At 40.9% G+C, this 14,420-nt stretch overlaps 1 protein-coding gene across 2 annotated transcripts in view; it reads left to right on the top strand.

The window, feature by feature from the left end:
- pi4kab (phosphatidylinositol 4-kinase, catalytic, alpha b) overlaps positions 1-14,182 on the top strand; it is a 68,682-nt gene extending 54,500 nt beyond the window's left edge. For both annotated transcript variants that reach the window (XM_079516399.1, XM_079516398.1), the window contains 5 exons: positions 688-808; positions 1,494-1,653; positions 13,088-13,177; positions 13,528-13,611; positions 13,972-14,182. In XM_079516399.1, the coding sequence (XP_079372525.1) occupies positions 688-808; positions 1,494-1,653; positions 13,088-13,177; positions 13,528-13,611; positions 13,972-14,023 (507 nt within the window). In that variant the 3' untranslated portion in view covers positions 14,024-14,182. The remainder of the gene's footprint in view (positions 1-687; positions 809-1,493; positions 1,654-13,087; positions 13,178-13,527; positions 13,612-13,971) is intronic.
- Positions 14,183-14,420: the final 238 nt, after the last annotated feature.

Below are 14,420 nucleotides of genomic sequence, written 5' to 3'. Positions count from 1 at the left end.
CGGGACCCCCGCCCCGCCCCCTCCCGACCCCCAATATAAATTGACTGCTACAATAACCTTAAACCATTTTGGGCGGGAACCCCTTTTGGTGTTTTAAGCATTGTTATAATTTAGCTATTGAAAAATAGCAGATCTACAAGCTCATAGCGCGCCACCGAGTGGCGCTCTACGAGCTTGTAGGTCTGCTATTTTTGAAAAAAAGTGAAAATAAAATTAAAAAATAAATCTTTTTTTTTTTCTTTTTTTTTTAAATAATTTGGGGACCCCCTAAAATAATTTGGCGACCCCCCGGGTTGAGAACCCCTGCACTACACCATTGGTTCTCAACGTTGGCTCCAGAGACCCCCAGGAATCCTTGAGGGAATTCCAGGGGGGGACCCAGCTAAATGATTGATAGTTAGGAACCAAATGGATGGTCTGTAACTAGAGTTAAATTAACACTGAGGATGTTACAGTCTAGATTGGGGTCCCAGAGATAAAAGTAACTGAGTGTTCTTGAAGTTAAAAAGCTTGCCTTGAACTGCACTACACCACCTGGTGGTGTGTTGGGACACCATAGAGACACTTATTTTTCTTAGCTACGATCCTGAGGTGTAATGGTTTGATCCTTTACCCCATCATCCATATCCCCCTGTCTTTCTCTCTCTCTCTCTCTCTCTCTCTCTCTCTCTCTGTCTTGTCATGCAGGCGCGGTACAACTTCATCCGCAGTATGGCCGCCTACAGCCTGCTGCTCTTCCTGTTGCAGATCAAAGACAGACACAATGGAAACATCATGCTGGACAGCCAGGGCCACCTTATTCACATTGGTGTGTAATATGGACATGCATTGTTTAACCACTTAAACCTTATATACTTGAGTTGACCAGTGGTCCCCCAAGGGTCTATACTTGGTCCCTGCTTTTTTCCCCTTCTACACCAAATCTCTTCCCTGACAATAGCTGATCTACAAGCTCAATTCAATTTTATGAAACAAGTTGTCCCAAGACACTTTACATGTAGAGCAGTGAACCGACAGAGATTCCACCCTGAGCAAGCAATTCACAACTCATCACGTCACGACACGTTGTGAGCTTGTAGATCTTTATTTAACAGTTTGCAAAGACAAGCACAGGAGAGTACAGTCCAATACAAGGTATGTTAAGAGGATTTAGACCCAAGAAAGCAATATGGTTTGTATTGTTGTATTGTATTGTTACCATTGGGGTCCTTCATACTCAATTCATCGAAACATAATGCATCATGTTTGACTATTTAGTTACTCAAGTAACATTTGAATACAGGCCTTCTTTGTCTTGTAATAGAATATTATATTTTTGTTTTGCTACTTTAACACAACAAATTTAGAATACTTCTTCCACCATTGGTCCCTATTAAACCTTGGATTATCTTGTGTGTCTCTCTCTCTCTCTCTCTCTCTCTCTCTCTCTCTCTCTCTCTCTCTCTCTCTCTCTCTCTCTCTCTCTCTCTCTCTCTCTCACTCTCTCACATCAGATTTCGGTTTCATTTTTGAGAGTTCTCCCGGTGGGAACCTGGGCTGGGAGCCGGATATCAAGCTGACCGATGAGATGGTGATGATCATGGGAGGGAAAATGGAGGCCACGCCCTTCAAATGGTTCATGGAGATGTGTGTGAGGGGATACCTGGCCGTCAGGTGAGTTCTAAACGAGCCACTTCACCCCTTTTGCAACCAGATCTTATTTTAATGATGTTTAGGACACAAGAAACACTTTCCTGGGGTTTGTACTGTAGCCAGAGACTGGCCCAATAGCCCGAAAAAAAACTCTATCTGCGTCACATATCAGGCTTTTGTCTGCCTCCATCCTGTCTGATTTACTGTATGGCTCATTTAAGCATAGATATATATATAAACTCTAGATAGCTCACCCGCGCTGTTGGCCAATGGAGAGTGACGTCGTTACGTGGCGGCCATCTTACCTCGGGACACATAACATTATAAACGTCAGAGACGTCCGCATACTTATATGCTTTTATACGACGTTCATATAAAAAAATAAATTAAGCAGATAAGTGTCCTGAATCATAGCCACGTTGACAACGTTTGTAATAAACCAACCCGTTTGTAAATCCGTCAAGATTTGAGCGAGTTATGACTGTTTCTGTTTGAGCTGCCATTGAACATACTGTACTGTAGCCCCGAAGTAAGATGGCTGCCGGGTGAACGACGTCAGAAACTCCGCCTTGAGCCATCTAGTGTTTATATATATCTATGCATTTAAGTAACTGATCTTTAGTGCACAACACGTCGACACGTCGTGAATTTGGAAAAATTGCAAAGTGTGGTTGCCGCAATCGCTTACATAGGCCCCTCCCACAAATGTTGCTAGCCAATTACAATGTCACACCTGTGATCATGTGTAAGTAACCCGGAGGGGATTTATCCCCCAAAAATCATGTTTTTGCAACAAATGGTTAATTTTTTGCATTTGCGGCGCCTCCTATGGATGAAAAGGGAATTGCTTTTGGCCGCCACAACCGTCGCGAATCGCCACATCAATCGACACATCGCGAATCGACACGTCGCGAATCGCCACAACCGCCGCATCAATGGACACGTCGCAAATCGACACGTCGCAAATCGCCACAACCGTCGCGAATCGCCACAATCGCCACATCAATCGACATGTCGTGAATCGACACATCAATCGCCACGCGAATCGACACGTCGCAAATCGACACATTGCGAACGGCACGTCGCGAATCGACACGTCGCAAATCGACACGTCGCGAATCGAAACGTCGCGAATCGACACGTCGATAATTTCCTCGTAAGAATTATACAATGGCGGTCAATGGGCAGCTTGACTGTATTTGTGTCACTTAAAGGGCCGTAGTTCACATTCTGTATGTATCTGTGCTTTGGTGGTCACATTGTGTGAAAGAGGACATGTGTGGCTACGAAATGACCAAAGAACATGCGTGTAGAGTGAATATTTTGGCCGGGACTAACTTTAAATCACGTTTCTACGACAAAGTATGCCAGAGTAATGAGGCTGCAAAAGTGAGGTTGATTTAGAGATCAAATCCCACATGTCTATTGTCTATGGGAGGAAAAAAATATAAATAAAGTTAAATATTTAAAAATGTATAAACTTTTTCAAAACAACTTTTTCACCAATGAAAATTTAAAGATAGATGAACATTTTGAATGAAGTTTAAAAAAAAAGTGAACCATTATAAAGAATGTAAAAAAAAGTTAAGAAAGTATAACAAATTGTAAAAAGAAAAATACAAGCACAAATAACTGCAAAGAGCTGAACAGTTTGAAGTTTTAACTACATTTCTAGCATTAAGTATGTGGAAGTAGTAGGAATTCGAAAAAAAAGGGCGGAAATTGCTGGAGCGAGCCCACAATAAAGTGTTACAATTACAATAGTCTGGTACACTAATTAAGTATAAATCAAAAACCCAGTCATCAAAATGTGTCTTATTTGTTTGTATTGTCTTTTTTGTGGTACAATGGAACAAGATACCGGGGTTGTGGCTCTTTCGGAGCAGGAACTTTGGGAGGGGGTAACATACATTCTTTTAGTATGCTTTTATCTTATTGATATGTGATAATACCATTAAAATACCAATAAAGAAACCTTGAAATCAGCAGACTGCCAGTCAGCGCAGCACCACAATAACAGCGCTGCTGTTCATGATATATAAATACACACACAGACGGAACCGAATTATTAGTGTGGTTGCCTATGGGCAACCATACTATTGTTCCCCTTACCTTTTATTTCTTTCTTTGTTTATTATTCTGTATAAACTTTATTTTGCAGTGCTACTCCTCCCACAGTTTTTGCCAAACATACTCGAGCCATATGTCAAATCGACCGGCTTCATCGGGAATCGTGTGCTTGTTGATTGATAAGAGAAATGTTGTATAGTTTAATTGATATTAATTAATTAGTGAATTAATTTTCCCCATTCACTTGAATGGGAAAATGGGAAAACTCACATTCAACTATTTGTTTCTCTGAGACCGTAAGCGCTGTAGTTACAACACTTGGAGGGGAGGTTCATAATAATTATCAAAATTAATTAACATATAATTATATCGGTCGGCCTCATGGTGGCGCTATAACAGCCCACTTTACCTTTTGCATTATAACTCTTGCACGGTAGGTCATAAAATAAAAAATATTTTTTCGCTGGATTCCTTGAGTCATGACGCATCTCCCCATATAGGCCACGCCCATTTGCGTCAGGATAGATTTTCTGCCATTTTGAATTTTCTTCAAAACACACTTTTGGATCCTCCAGCTACAGATTTTGGCCAAATCTCATAAGAATCGGTACACATGATCTCCGGACCTATCCGATTAAAACAGCAGAGTCAGAATTTTGATAGTCCATATCGTTAGTCCGTAATCAGCTTCCAAAGTTAGTGGGAGGGGCCTATTTTACAAAAGACGGCACAAATCACGAACGGAATGTCCGATCCATCCCAAATTTTAATCAAATGTCGAGGGTGGCTTAATAAACACAGAGCCTAAAGCTATTCTATTTTCATCTATAGGGGGCGCCACAATTGCAAAAACACTTAACCGTTTGTTGCAAAAACATGATTTCGGGGGGGGGGGGAACCCCTCCCAATTACTTACACATGATCACAAGGGTGACTTTACATTGTAATTGGCTAGCAAAATTACCGGGAGAGGCCTATATTAGCGAGTGAGGCAACCACACTTTGCAATTTCCCAGAATTGCTTCTTTCTAGTTAGTGTGGTTGCCTATGGGCAACCATACTATTGTTCCCCTTACCTTTTATTTCTTCTTTTTGTTTTCTTTCTGTATAAACTTTATTTTGGAGTGCTACTCCTCCCACAGTTTTTGCCGCACACACTTGAGCCATATGTCAAAACGACCGGCTTCATCGGGAATGATGTGCTTGCTCGTTTCTAAGAGAAATGTTGTATAGTTTAATTGATATTAATTAATTAGTGGATTAAATTTCCCCATTGACATGAATGGGCAAATGCAAAAACTCACATTCAAGTATTTTTTCCTCTGAGACCGTACGGGCTACAGTTACAACACTTGGGGGGAAGGTTCATAATAATTACTAAAATTAATAACCGTATAAGTATATTGATCGGCCTCATGGTGGCGCTATAACAGCCCGCTTTACGTTTTGGCGTATAACTCTTGAACCGTAGGTCGTAAAATCAAAATTATTTTTTTCCTGGATTCCTTGGTTCATGACGCATCTCCCCATATAGGCCACGCCCATTTGCGTCTAGATAGATTTTCCGCCATTTTGAATTTTGTTCAAAACCCACTTTTGGATCCTCCACCTACAGATTTTGTCCAAATCTCACAAAGATCGGTACACATGATCTCCGGACCTATCCGATTAAAACAGCACAGTCAGAATTTTGATCTTCTGTATCGTTCGTCCGTAATCGTCTTCCGAAGTTAGTGGGAGGGGCCTATTTTACAAAAAATGCCACAATTCACGCACGGAATGTCCCATCCATCCCAAATCCAAATCACATGTCGAGGGTGGCTTAATCAACGCAGAGCCAAAAGCAATTCCATTTTCATCCATAGGGGGCGCTACAATTGCAAAAACAATTACCCGTTTATTGCAAAAACATGATTTCAGGGGGGAAAAAACACTCTGAATTACTTACACATGATCACAAGGGTGGCTTGACATTGTCATTGGCTAGCAAAATTACTGGGAGGGGCCTATATCAGCGAGTGAGGCAACCACACTTTGCAATTTCCCAGAATTGCTTCTTTCTAGTTAGTGTGGTTGCCTATGGGCAACCATACTATTGTTCCCCTTACCTTTTATTTATTTTTTTTGTTTTCTTTCTGTATAAACTTTATTTTGGAGTGCTACTCCTCCCACAGTTTTTGCCGCACACACTTGAGCCATATGTCAAAACGACCGGCTTCATCGGGAATGATGTGCTTGCTCGTTTCTAAGAGAAATGTTGTATAGTTTAATTTATATTAATTAATTAGTGGATTAAATTTCCCCATTGACATGAATGGGAAAATGCAAAAACTCACATTCAAGTATTTTTTCCTCTGACACCGTACGGGCTACAGTTACAACACTTGGGGGGAAGGTTCATAATAATTACTAAAATTAATAACCGTATAAGTATATTGATCGGCCTCATGGTGGCGCTATAACAGCCCACTTTACGTTTTGGCGTATAACTCTTGAACCGTAGGTAGTAAAATCAAAATTATTTTTTTCCTGGATTCCTTGGGTCATGACGCATCTCCCCATATAGGCCACGCCCATTTGCGTCTAGATAGATTTTCCGCCATTTTGAATTTTGTTCAAAACCCACTTTTGGATCCTCCACCTACAGATTTTGTCCAAATCTCACAAAAATCGGTACACATGATCTCCGGACCTATCCGATTAAAACAGCACAGTCAGAATTTTGATCTTCTGTATCGTTCGTCCGTAATCGTCTTCCGAAGTTAGTGGGAGGGGCCTATTTTACAAAAAATGCCACAATTCACGCACGGAATGTCCGATCCATCCCAAATCCAAATCACATGTCGAGGGTGGCTTAATCAACGCAGAGCCAAAAGCAATTCCATTTTCATCCATAGGGGGCGCTACAATTGCAAAAACAATTACCCGTTTATTGCAAAAACATGATTTCAGGGGGGAAAAACACTTTGAACTAGAAATGTCGCAATTTAAAAAAATTGCAAAGTGTGGTTGCCGCAGTGGCTTACATATGCCCCTCCCACTGATATTGCCAGCCAATTACAATGGCTCACCCCTGCGGTCATGCGTAAGTAATTCGGAGGGGATTTATCCCCCCAAAAATATTTTTTCTGCAAGAAACGGTTAAATTTTTCGCTTTTGCGGCGCCCCCTATGGATGAAAATATAATCGCTTTTGGCTTTTGGTTGATTAAACCACCCACGACATCTGATTCAAATTTGGGATGGATTGGACATTCCGTTCGTGATTTTAGGCATTTTTTGTAAAATAGGCCCCTCCCGCTAACTTCGGACGACGATTAAGGCCGAACGATACGGACAAAAAAAATTCAAAAAATCTGAAAAAAATTTAAACGCGGTCCGATAGGTCCAGAGATCATGTGTACCGATTTCTGTGAGATTCAGACAAAATCTGTAGAAACAGAAAATAAAGGTGTGTTTTGAAGAAAATTCAAAATGGCGGAAAATCTATCCTGACGTAAATGGGCGTGGCCTATATGGGGAGATGCGTCATGGCCCAAGGAATACAGGGAGAAAGGAATTTTGAATGTACGACCTACGGTTCAAGAGTTATAAGCCAAAACGTAACGTGGGCTGTTATAGCGCCACCATGAGGCCGACCGATGTAATTATAAGTTAATTAATTTTAGTAAGTATTACGAATTATCCCTCCAAGTTTTGTAACTATAGCCCTTACGGTCTCCGAGGAAAAAATACTTGAACGTGATTTTTCGCATTTTCCCATTCATGTCAATGGGGAAATTTAATTCACTAATAAATTAATATCAATTAAACTATACAATATTTCTCTTAGCAATGACCAAGCACACCATTCCCGATTTTTCCGTTCAATTTGACATATGGGTCAAGTGCGTACAGTTAAAACTGTGGGAGGAGTAGCGTTTCAAAAAAAGGGTTACTCCAGTAAAATAAACTAGAAAGGTCGCAATTTTAAAAAATTGCAAAGTGTGGTTGCCGCAGTGGCTTACATATGCCCCTCCCACTGATATTGCCAGCCAATTACAATGTCGCGTCACCCCTGCGATCATGTGTAAGTAATTCGGAGGGGATTTATCCCCCAAAAATCATGTTTTTGCACCATACGGTGACATTTTTGGCATTTCCGGCGCCCCCTATGGATGAAAATGGAATTGCTTTTGGAACTTGGTTGATTGAACCACCCGCGACATGTGATTACAATTTGGGATGGATCGGACATTCTGTTCGTGATTTATGGCATTTTTTGTAAAATAGGCCCCTCCTACTATCTTCGGACGACGATTACGGCCGAACGATACGCACTACCAAAATTCTGCAGTTGGTGTTTTAATCGGATGGGTCCTGAGATCATGTGTGCCGATTTTTGTGAGATTTGGACAAAATCTGTAGGAGGAGGAACAAAAAGTGTGTTTTGGAGAAAATTCAAAATGGCGGAAAATCTATCCTGACGCAAATGGGCGTGGCCTATATGGGGAGATGCGTCATGGCCCAAGGAATACAGGGAAAAAGGAATTTTGAATTTATGACCTACGGTTCAAGAGTTATAAGCCAAAACGTAAAGTGGGCTGTTATAGCGCCACCATGAGGCCGACCGATATAATTATAAGTTCATTAATTTTAGTAAGTATTACGAATTATCCCTCCAAGTTTTGTAACTATAGCCCTTACGGTCTCCGAGGAAAAAATACTTGAACGTGATTTTTCGCATTTTCCCATTCATGTCAATGGGGAAATTTAATTCACTAATAAATTCATATCAATTAAACTATACAATATTTCTCTTAGCAATGAGCAAGCACACCATTTCCGATTTTTCCGGTCAATTTGACATATGGGTCAAGTGCGTACAGTTAAAACTGTGGGAGGAGTAGCGTTTCAAAAAAAGGGTTACTCCAGTATAAAAAATAAAGTGTTACAATTACAATAGTCTGGTTGCCCTTTAGGGCAACCACACTAATTACTTACACATGATCACAAGGGTGGCTTGACATTGTCATTGGCTAGCAAAATTACTGGGAGGGGCCTATATCAGCGAGTGAGGCAACCACACTTTGCAATTTCCCAGAATTGCTTCTTTCTAGTTAGTGTGGTTGCCCTAAAGGGCAACCAGACTATTGTAATTGTAACACTTTCTTTTTTATTTTACTGGAGTAACCCTTTTTTTGAAACGCTACTCCTCCCACAGTTTTAACTGTACGCACTTGACCAATATGTCAAATTGACCGGAAAAATCGGAAATGGTGTGCTTGCTCATTGCTAAGAGAAATATTGTATAGTTTAATTGATATGAATTTATTAGTGAATTAAATTTCCCCATTGACATGAATGGGAAAATGCGAAAAATCACGTTCAAGTATTTTTTCCTCGGAGACCGTAAGGGCTATAGTTACAAAACTTGGAGGGATAATTCGTAATACTTACTAAAATTAATGAACTTATAATGATATCGGTCGGCCTCATGGTGGCGCTATAACAGCCCACTTTACCTTTTGGCTTATAACACTTGAACCGTAGGTCGTAAATTCAAAATTCCTTTCTCCCTGGATTCCTTGGGCCATGACGCATCTACCCATATAGGCCACGCCCATTTGCGTCATGATAGATTTTCCGCCATTTTGAATTTTCTCCAAAACACACTTTTTGCTCCTCCTCCTACAGATTTTGTCCAAATCTCACAAAAATTGGTACACATAATCTCTGGACCTTTCCGATGAAGACACCACAGGCGGAATTTTGATAGTGCGTATCGTTCGGCCGTAATCGGCTTCCAAAGTTAGTGGGATGGGCCTATTTTACAAAAAATGCCTAAAATCCCGAACGAAATGTCCGATCCATCCCAAATTTGAATCACATGTCACGGGTGGTTAAATCAACCAAGTACCAAAAACAATTCCATTTTCATCCATAGGGGGCGCCGCAAATGCGAGAAATGTAACCGTTTGTCGCAAAAACATGATTTTTGGGGGATAAATCCCCTCCGAATTACTTACGCATGATCGCAGGGGTGACGCGACATTGTAATTGGCTGGCAATATCAGTGGGAGGGGCATATGTGAGCCACTGCGGCAACCACACTTTGCAATTTTTTAAAATTGCGACCTTTCTAGTTAGTGTGGTTGCCCTAAAGGGCAACCAGACTATTGTAATTGTAACACTTTATTATTTTTTTTATTTTACTAGAGTAAGACAAAGTTTGTCCCACTACTAGTCCCACAGTTTTGACTGTACGCACTTGAGCCATATGTCAAATTGACTGTAAAAATCGGGAATCGTGTGCTTGCTCGTTTCTAAGAGAAATGTTGTATAGTTTAATTGATATTAATTTATTAGTGAATTAAATGTCCCCATTGACATGAATGGGAAAATGCGAAAAATCACGTTCAAGTATTTTTTCCTCGGAGACCGTAAGGGCTATAGTTACAAAACTTGGAGGGATAATTCGTAATACTTACTAAAATTAATTAACTTATAATTATATCGGTCGGCCTCATGGTGGCGCTATAACAGCCCACTATACGTGTTGGCTTATAAGTCTTGAACCGTAGGTCGTAAATTCAAAATTCCTTTCTCCCTGTATTCCTTGGGCCATGACGCATCTCCCCATATAGGCCACGCCCATTTGCGTCAGGATAGATTTTCCGCCATTTTGATTTTTCTTCAAAACACACCTTTATTTTCTGTTTCTACAGATTTTGTCCGAATCTCACAGAAATCGGTACACATGATCTCTGGACCTATCGGACCGCGTTTCAATTTTTTTCAGATTTTTTGAATTTTTTTTGTCCGTATCGTTCGGCCTTAATCGTCGTCCGAAGTTAGTGGGAGGGGCCTATTTTACAAAAAATGCCTAAAGTCACGAACGGAATGTCCAATCCATCCCAAATTTGAATCAGATGTCGCGGGTGGTTTAATCAACCAAAAGCCAAAAGCGATTCCATTTTCATCCATAGGGGGCGCCGCAAATGCGAAAAATGTAACCGTTTCTCGCAGAAAAATGTTTTTCGGGGGGCTAAATCCCATCCGAATTACTTACGCATGATCCAAGGGGTGACGCGACATTGTAATTGGCTGGCAATATCAGTGGGAGGGGCATAGGTAAGCCACTGCGGCAACCACACTTTGCAATTTTTTAAAATTGCGACCTTTCTAGTTATTATTAGTGTGGTTGCCCTAAAGGGCAACCAGACTATTGTAATCGTAACACTTTATTCTTTTTCCTGGAGTAACCTTTATTTTGAAACGCTACTCCTCCCACAGTTTTGACTGTACGCACTTGAGCCATATCTCAAATTGACCGGACAAATCGGGAATGGTGTGCTTGCTCGTTTCTAAGAGAAATGTTGAATAGTTTAATTGATATGAATTTATTAGTGAATTAAATTTCCCCATTGACATGAATGGGAAAATGCGAAAAAACACGTTCAAGTATTTTTTCCTCGAAGACCGTAAGGGCTATAGTTACAAAACTTGGAGGGATAATTCGTAATACTTACTAAAATTAATTAACTTATAATTATATCGGTCGGCCTCATGGTGGCGCTATAACAGCCCACTTTACGTTTTGGCTTATAACTCTTGAACCGTAGGTCGTAAATTCAAAATTCCTTTCTCCCTGTATTCCTTGGGCCATGACGCATCTCCCCATATAGGCCACGCCCATTTGCGTCAGGATAGATTTTCCGCCATTTTGATTTTTCTTCAAAACACACCTTTATTTTCTGTTTCTACAGATTTTGTCCGAATCTCACAGAAATCGGTACACATGATCTCTGGACCTATCGGACCGCGTTTCAATTTTTTTCAGATTTTTTGAATTTTTTTTGTCCGTATCGTTCGGCCTTAATCGTCGTCCGAAGTTAGTGGGAGGGGCCTATTTTACAAAAAATGCCTAAAGTCACGAACGGAATGTCCAATCCATCCCAAATTTGAATCAGATGTCGCGGGTGGTTTAATCAACCAAAAGCCAAAAGCGATTCCATTTTCATCCATAGGGGGCGCCGCAAATGCGAAAAATGTAACCGTTTCTCGCAGAAAAATGTTTTTCGGGGGGCTAAATCCCATCCGAATTACTTACGCATGATCCAAGGGGTGACGCGACATTGTAATTGGCTGGCAATATCAGTGGGAGGGGCATAGGTAAGCCACTGCGGCAACCACACTTTGCAATTTTTTAAAATTGCGACCTTTCTAGTTATTATTAGTGTGGTTGCCCTAAAGGGCAACCAGACTATTGTAATCGTAACACTTTATTCTTTTTCCTGGAGTAACCTTTATTTTGAAACGCTACTCCTCCCACAGTTTTGACTGTACGCACTTGAGCCATATCTCAAATTGACCGGACAAATCGGGAATGGTGTGCTTGCTCGTTTCTAAGAGAAATGTTGAATAGTTTAATTGATATGAATTTATTAGTGAATTAAATTTCCCCATTGACATGAATGGGAAAATGCGAAAAAACACGTTCAAGTATTTTTTCCTCGAAGACCGTAAGGGCTATAGTTACAAAACTTGGAGGGATAATTCGTAATACTTACTAAAATTAATTAACTTATAATTATATCGGTCGGCCTCATGGTGGCGCTATAACAGCCCACTTTACGTTTTGGCTTATAACTCTTGAACCGTAGGTCGTAAATTCAAAATTCCTTTCTCCCTGTATTCCTTGGGCCATGACGCATCTCCCCATATAGGCCACGCCCATTTGCGTCAGGATAGATTTTCCGCCATTTTGATTTTTCTTCAAAACACACCTTTATTTTCTGTTTCTACAGATTTTGTCCGAATCTCACAGAAATCGGTATACATGATCTCTGGACCTATCGGACCGCGTTTAATTTTTTTTCAGATTTTTGGATTTTTTTTTGTCCGTATCGTTCGGCCTTAATCGTCGTCCGAAGTTAGTGGGAGGGGCCTATTTTACAAAAAATGCCTAAAGTCACGAACGGAATGACCAATCCATCCCAAATTTGAATCGGATGTCGCGGGTGGTTTAATCAACCAAAAGCCAAAAGCGATTCCATTTTCATCCATAGGGGGCGCCGCAAATGCGGAAAATGTAACCGTTTCTTGCAGAAAAAGGTTTTTTGGGGGGATAAATCCCATCCGAATTACTTACGCATGATCGCAGGGGTGACGCGACATTGCAATTGGCTGGCAATATCAGTGGGAGGGGCATATGTAAGCCACTGCGGCAACCACACTTTGCAATTTTTTAAAATTGCGACCTTTCTAGTTACTTTTGTTTTTGTTTGTTTTTTCAGCCCGTTCGGGAAGAATTTGAGAACTCTAGTGGGAATCAGTGGCCTTGTCTAACAAAGTCATGCATGAATGTAGGACTGAGACAAGTGGCTATCTCTTTCTGTTATCAGGCCCTATATGGACGCAGTGGTCTCCCTTGTCACCCTGATGCTGGATACTGGTCTTCCCTGCTTCAGAGGACAGACCATCAAGTTGCTCAAGTGGGTTTACACTGGGATCACACACCCACCCATATGCTTTCCCGGTTTGAATGATTTCACCACTTTTTGGCTATTTTGGGAATTTGAGGTTTAAGGAACCGGTGGCTCAAATAAATTGACGTGAACCCATGAGATTCCATTAATGATTATAATATTGCAAGGTTGCTTTCCTAACGACTAACGAGACCTTCACAGGGTCATAGACAGAATTGTCAGTTTAGTAATTTGCACACGCAATGCGAGCACTGAAGTATACAGCACTTCCACTTTTTGTTGGATAATGACACATTCAAACATGTTCTAAAGTTTAGAATCGGTTTAGAATCTAAACTTCTCTCCCCTGCTTTCAGGCAAAGATTCAACCCAAGCGTGAGCGAGAAGGAGGCAGCCGCCTTCATCATCAAAGTCATCCAGAACTGCTTCCTCAGCAACAGGTCAGTGCAACTCACCAGGTGGTGGTGGTCACCTCAAGATGTTATCATCCAGTATGAGTTAGGGCTGTGGGCGTCAATATGACTTTAAATCAATAGCACGATTATTTCAAACTTTTGCCTCTTATCACGATTAATGAACGATTACTAAAAGTAAAGAAAAATAGCGAAAAGAGCAACTCTACAAACTCACAACACAATGAAAATGTATTTGTTTTAAACTTTCTCCTCGGTTATTTGGTTATAAGTCTACCGTATTCACACAGAGGTCATTTAGGTCGTACATCGTACTCGATTATGACATCAAAGTAAAATGGACTGCCATGGTCAATGGTACTTCAACATTGTTCATTTGTTTCACAGGAGCAGAACGTATGACATGATCCAGTACTACCAAAACCAGATCCCGTACTAAACGTCTGTGCCTACGTTGGCGACTGGATCAGTACTATGTGCGTGTGTGTGTGCGTGCGTGTGTGTATCTCTGTTTGTGTGCGTGCGTGTACCTGTGTGTGTGTGTGTGTGTGTGTGTGTGTGTGTGTGTGTGTGTGTGTGTGTGTGTGTGTGTGTGTGTGTGTGTGTGTGTGTGTGTGTGTGTGTGTGTGTGTGTGTGTGTGTGTGTGTGTGTGTGTGTGTGTGTGTGTGTGTGTGTGTAATAAGTATACACCTGGGTGTGTGTTTTTCGTAGCTGGTCAAGACTGTCAATGGTTCTTTAGTTGTTTAATGATTGCTGGTTATTGGCAGTCCAGTTGTTTGCTTTAGCTTCTTGTTCTTCTCCAAAAGTTTTTTTTTCCCCGTTGGTATTAGTTGTA

Source organism: Electrona antarctica, assembly GCF_951216825.1.
Source record: "Electrona antarctica genome assembly, chromosome: 12".
Classification (NCBI taxonomy): domain Eukaryota; kingdom Metazoa; phylum Chordata; class Actinopteri; order Myctophiformes; family Myctophidae; genus Electrona; species Electrona antarctica.
This window is presented reverse-complemented; position numbering and strand designations above follow the sequence as displayed.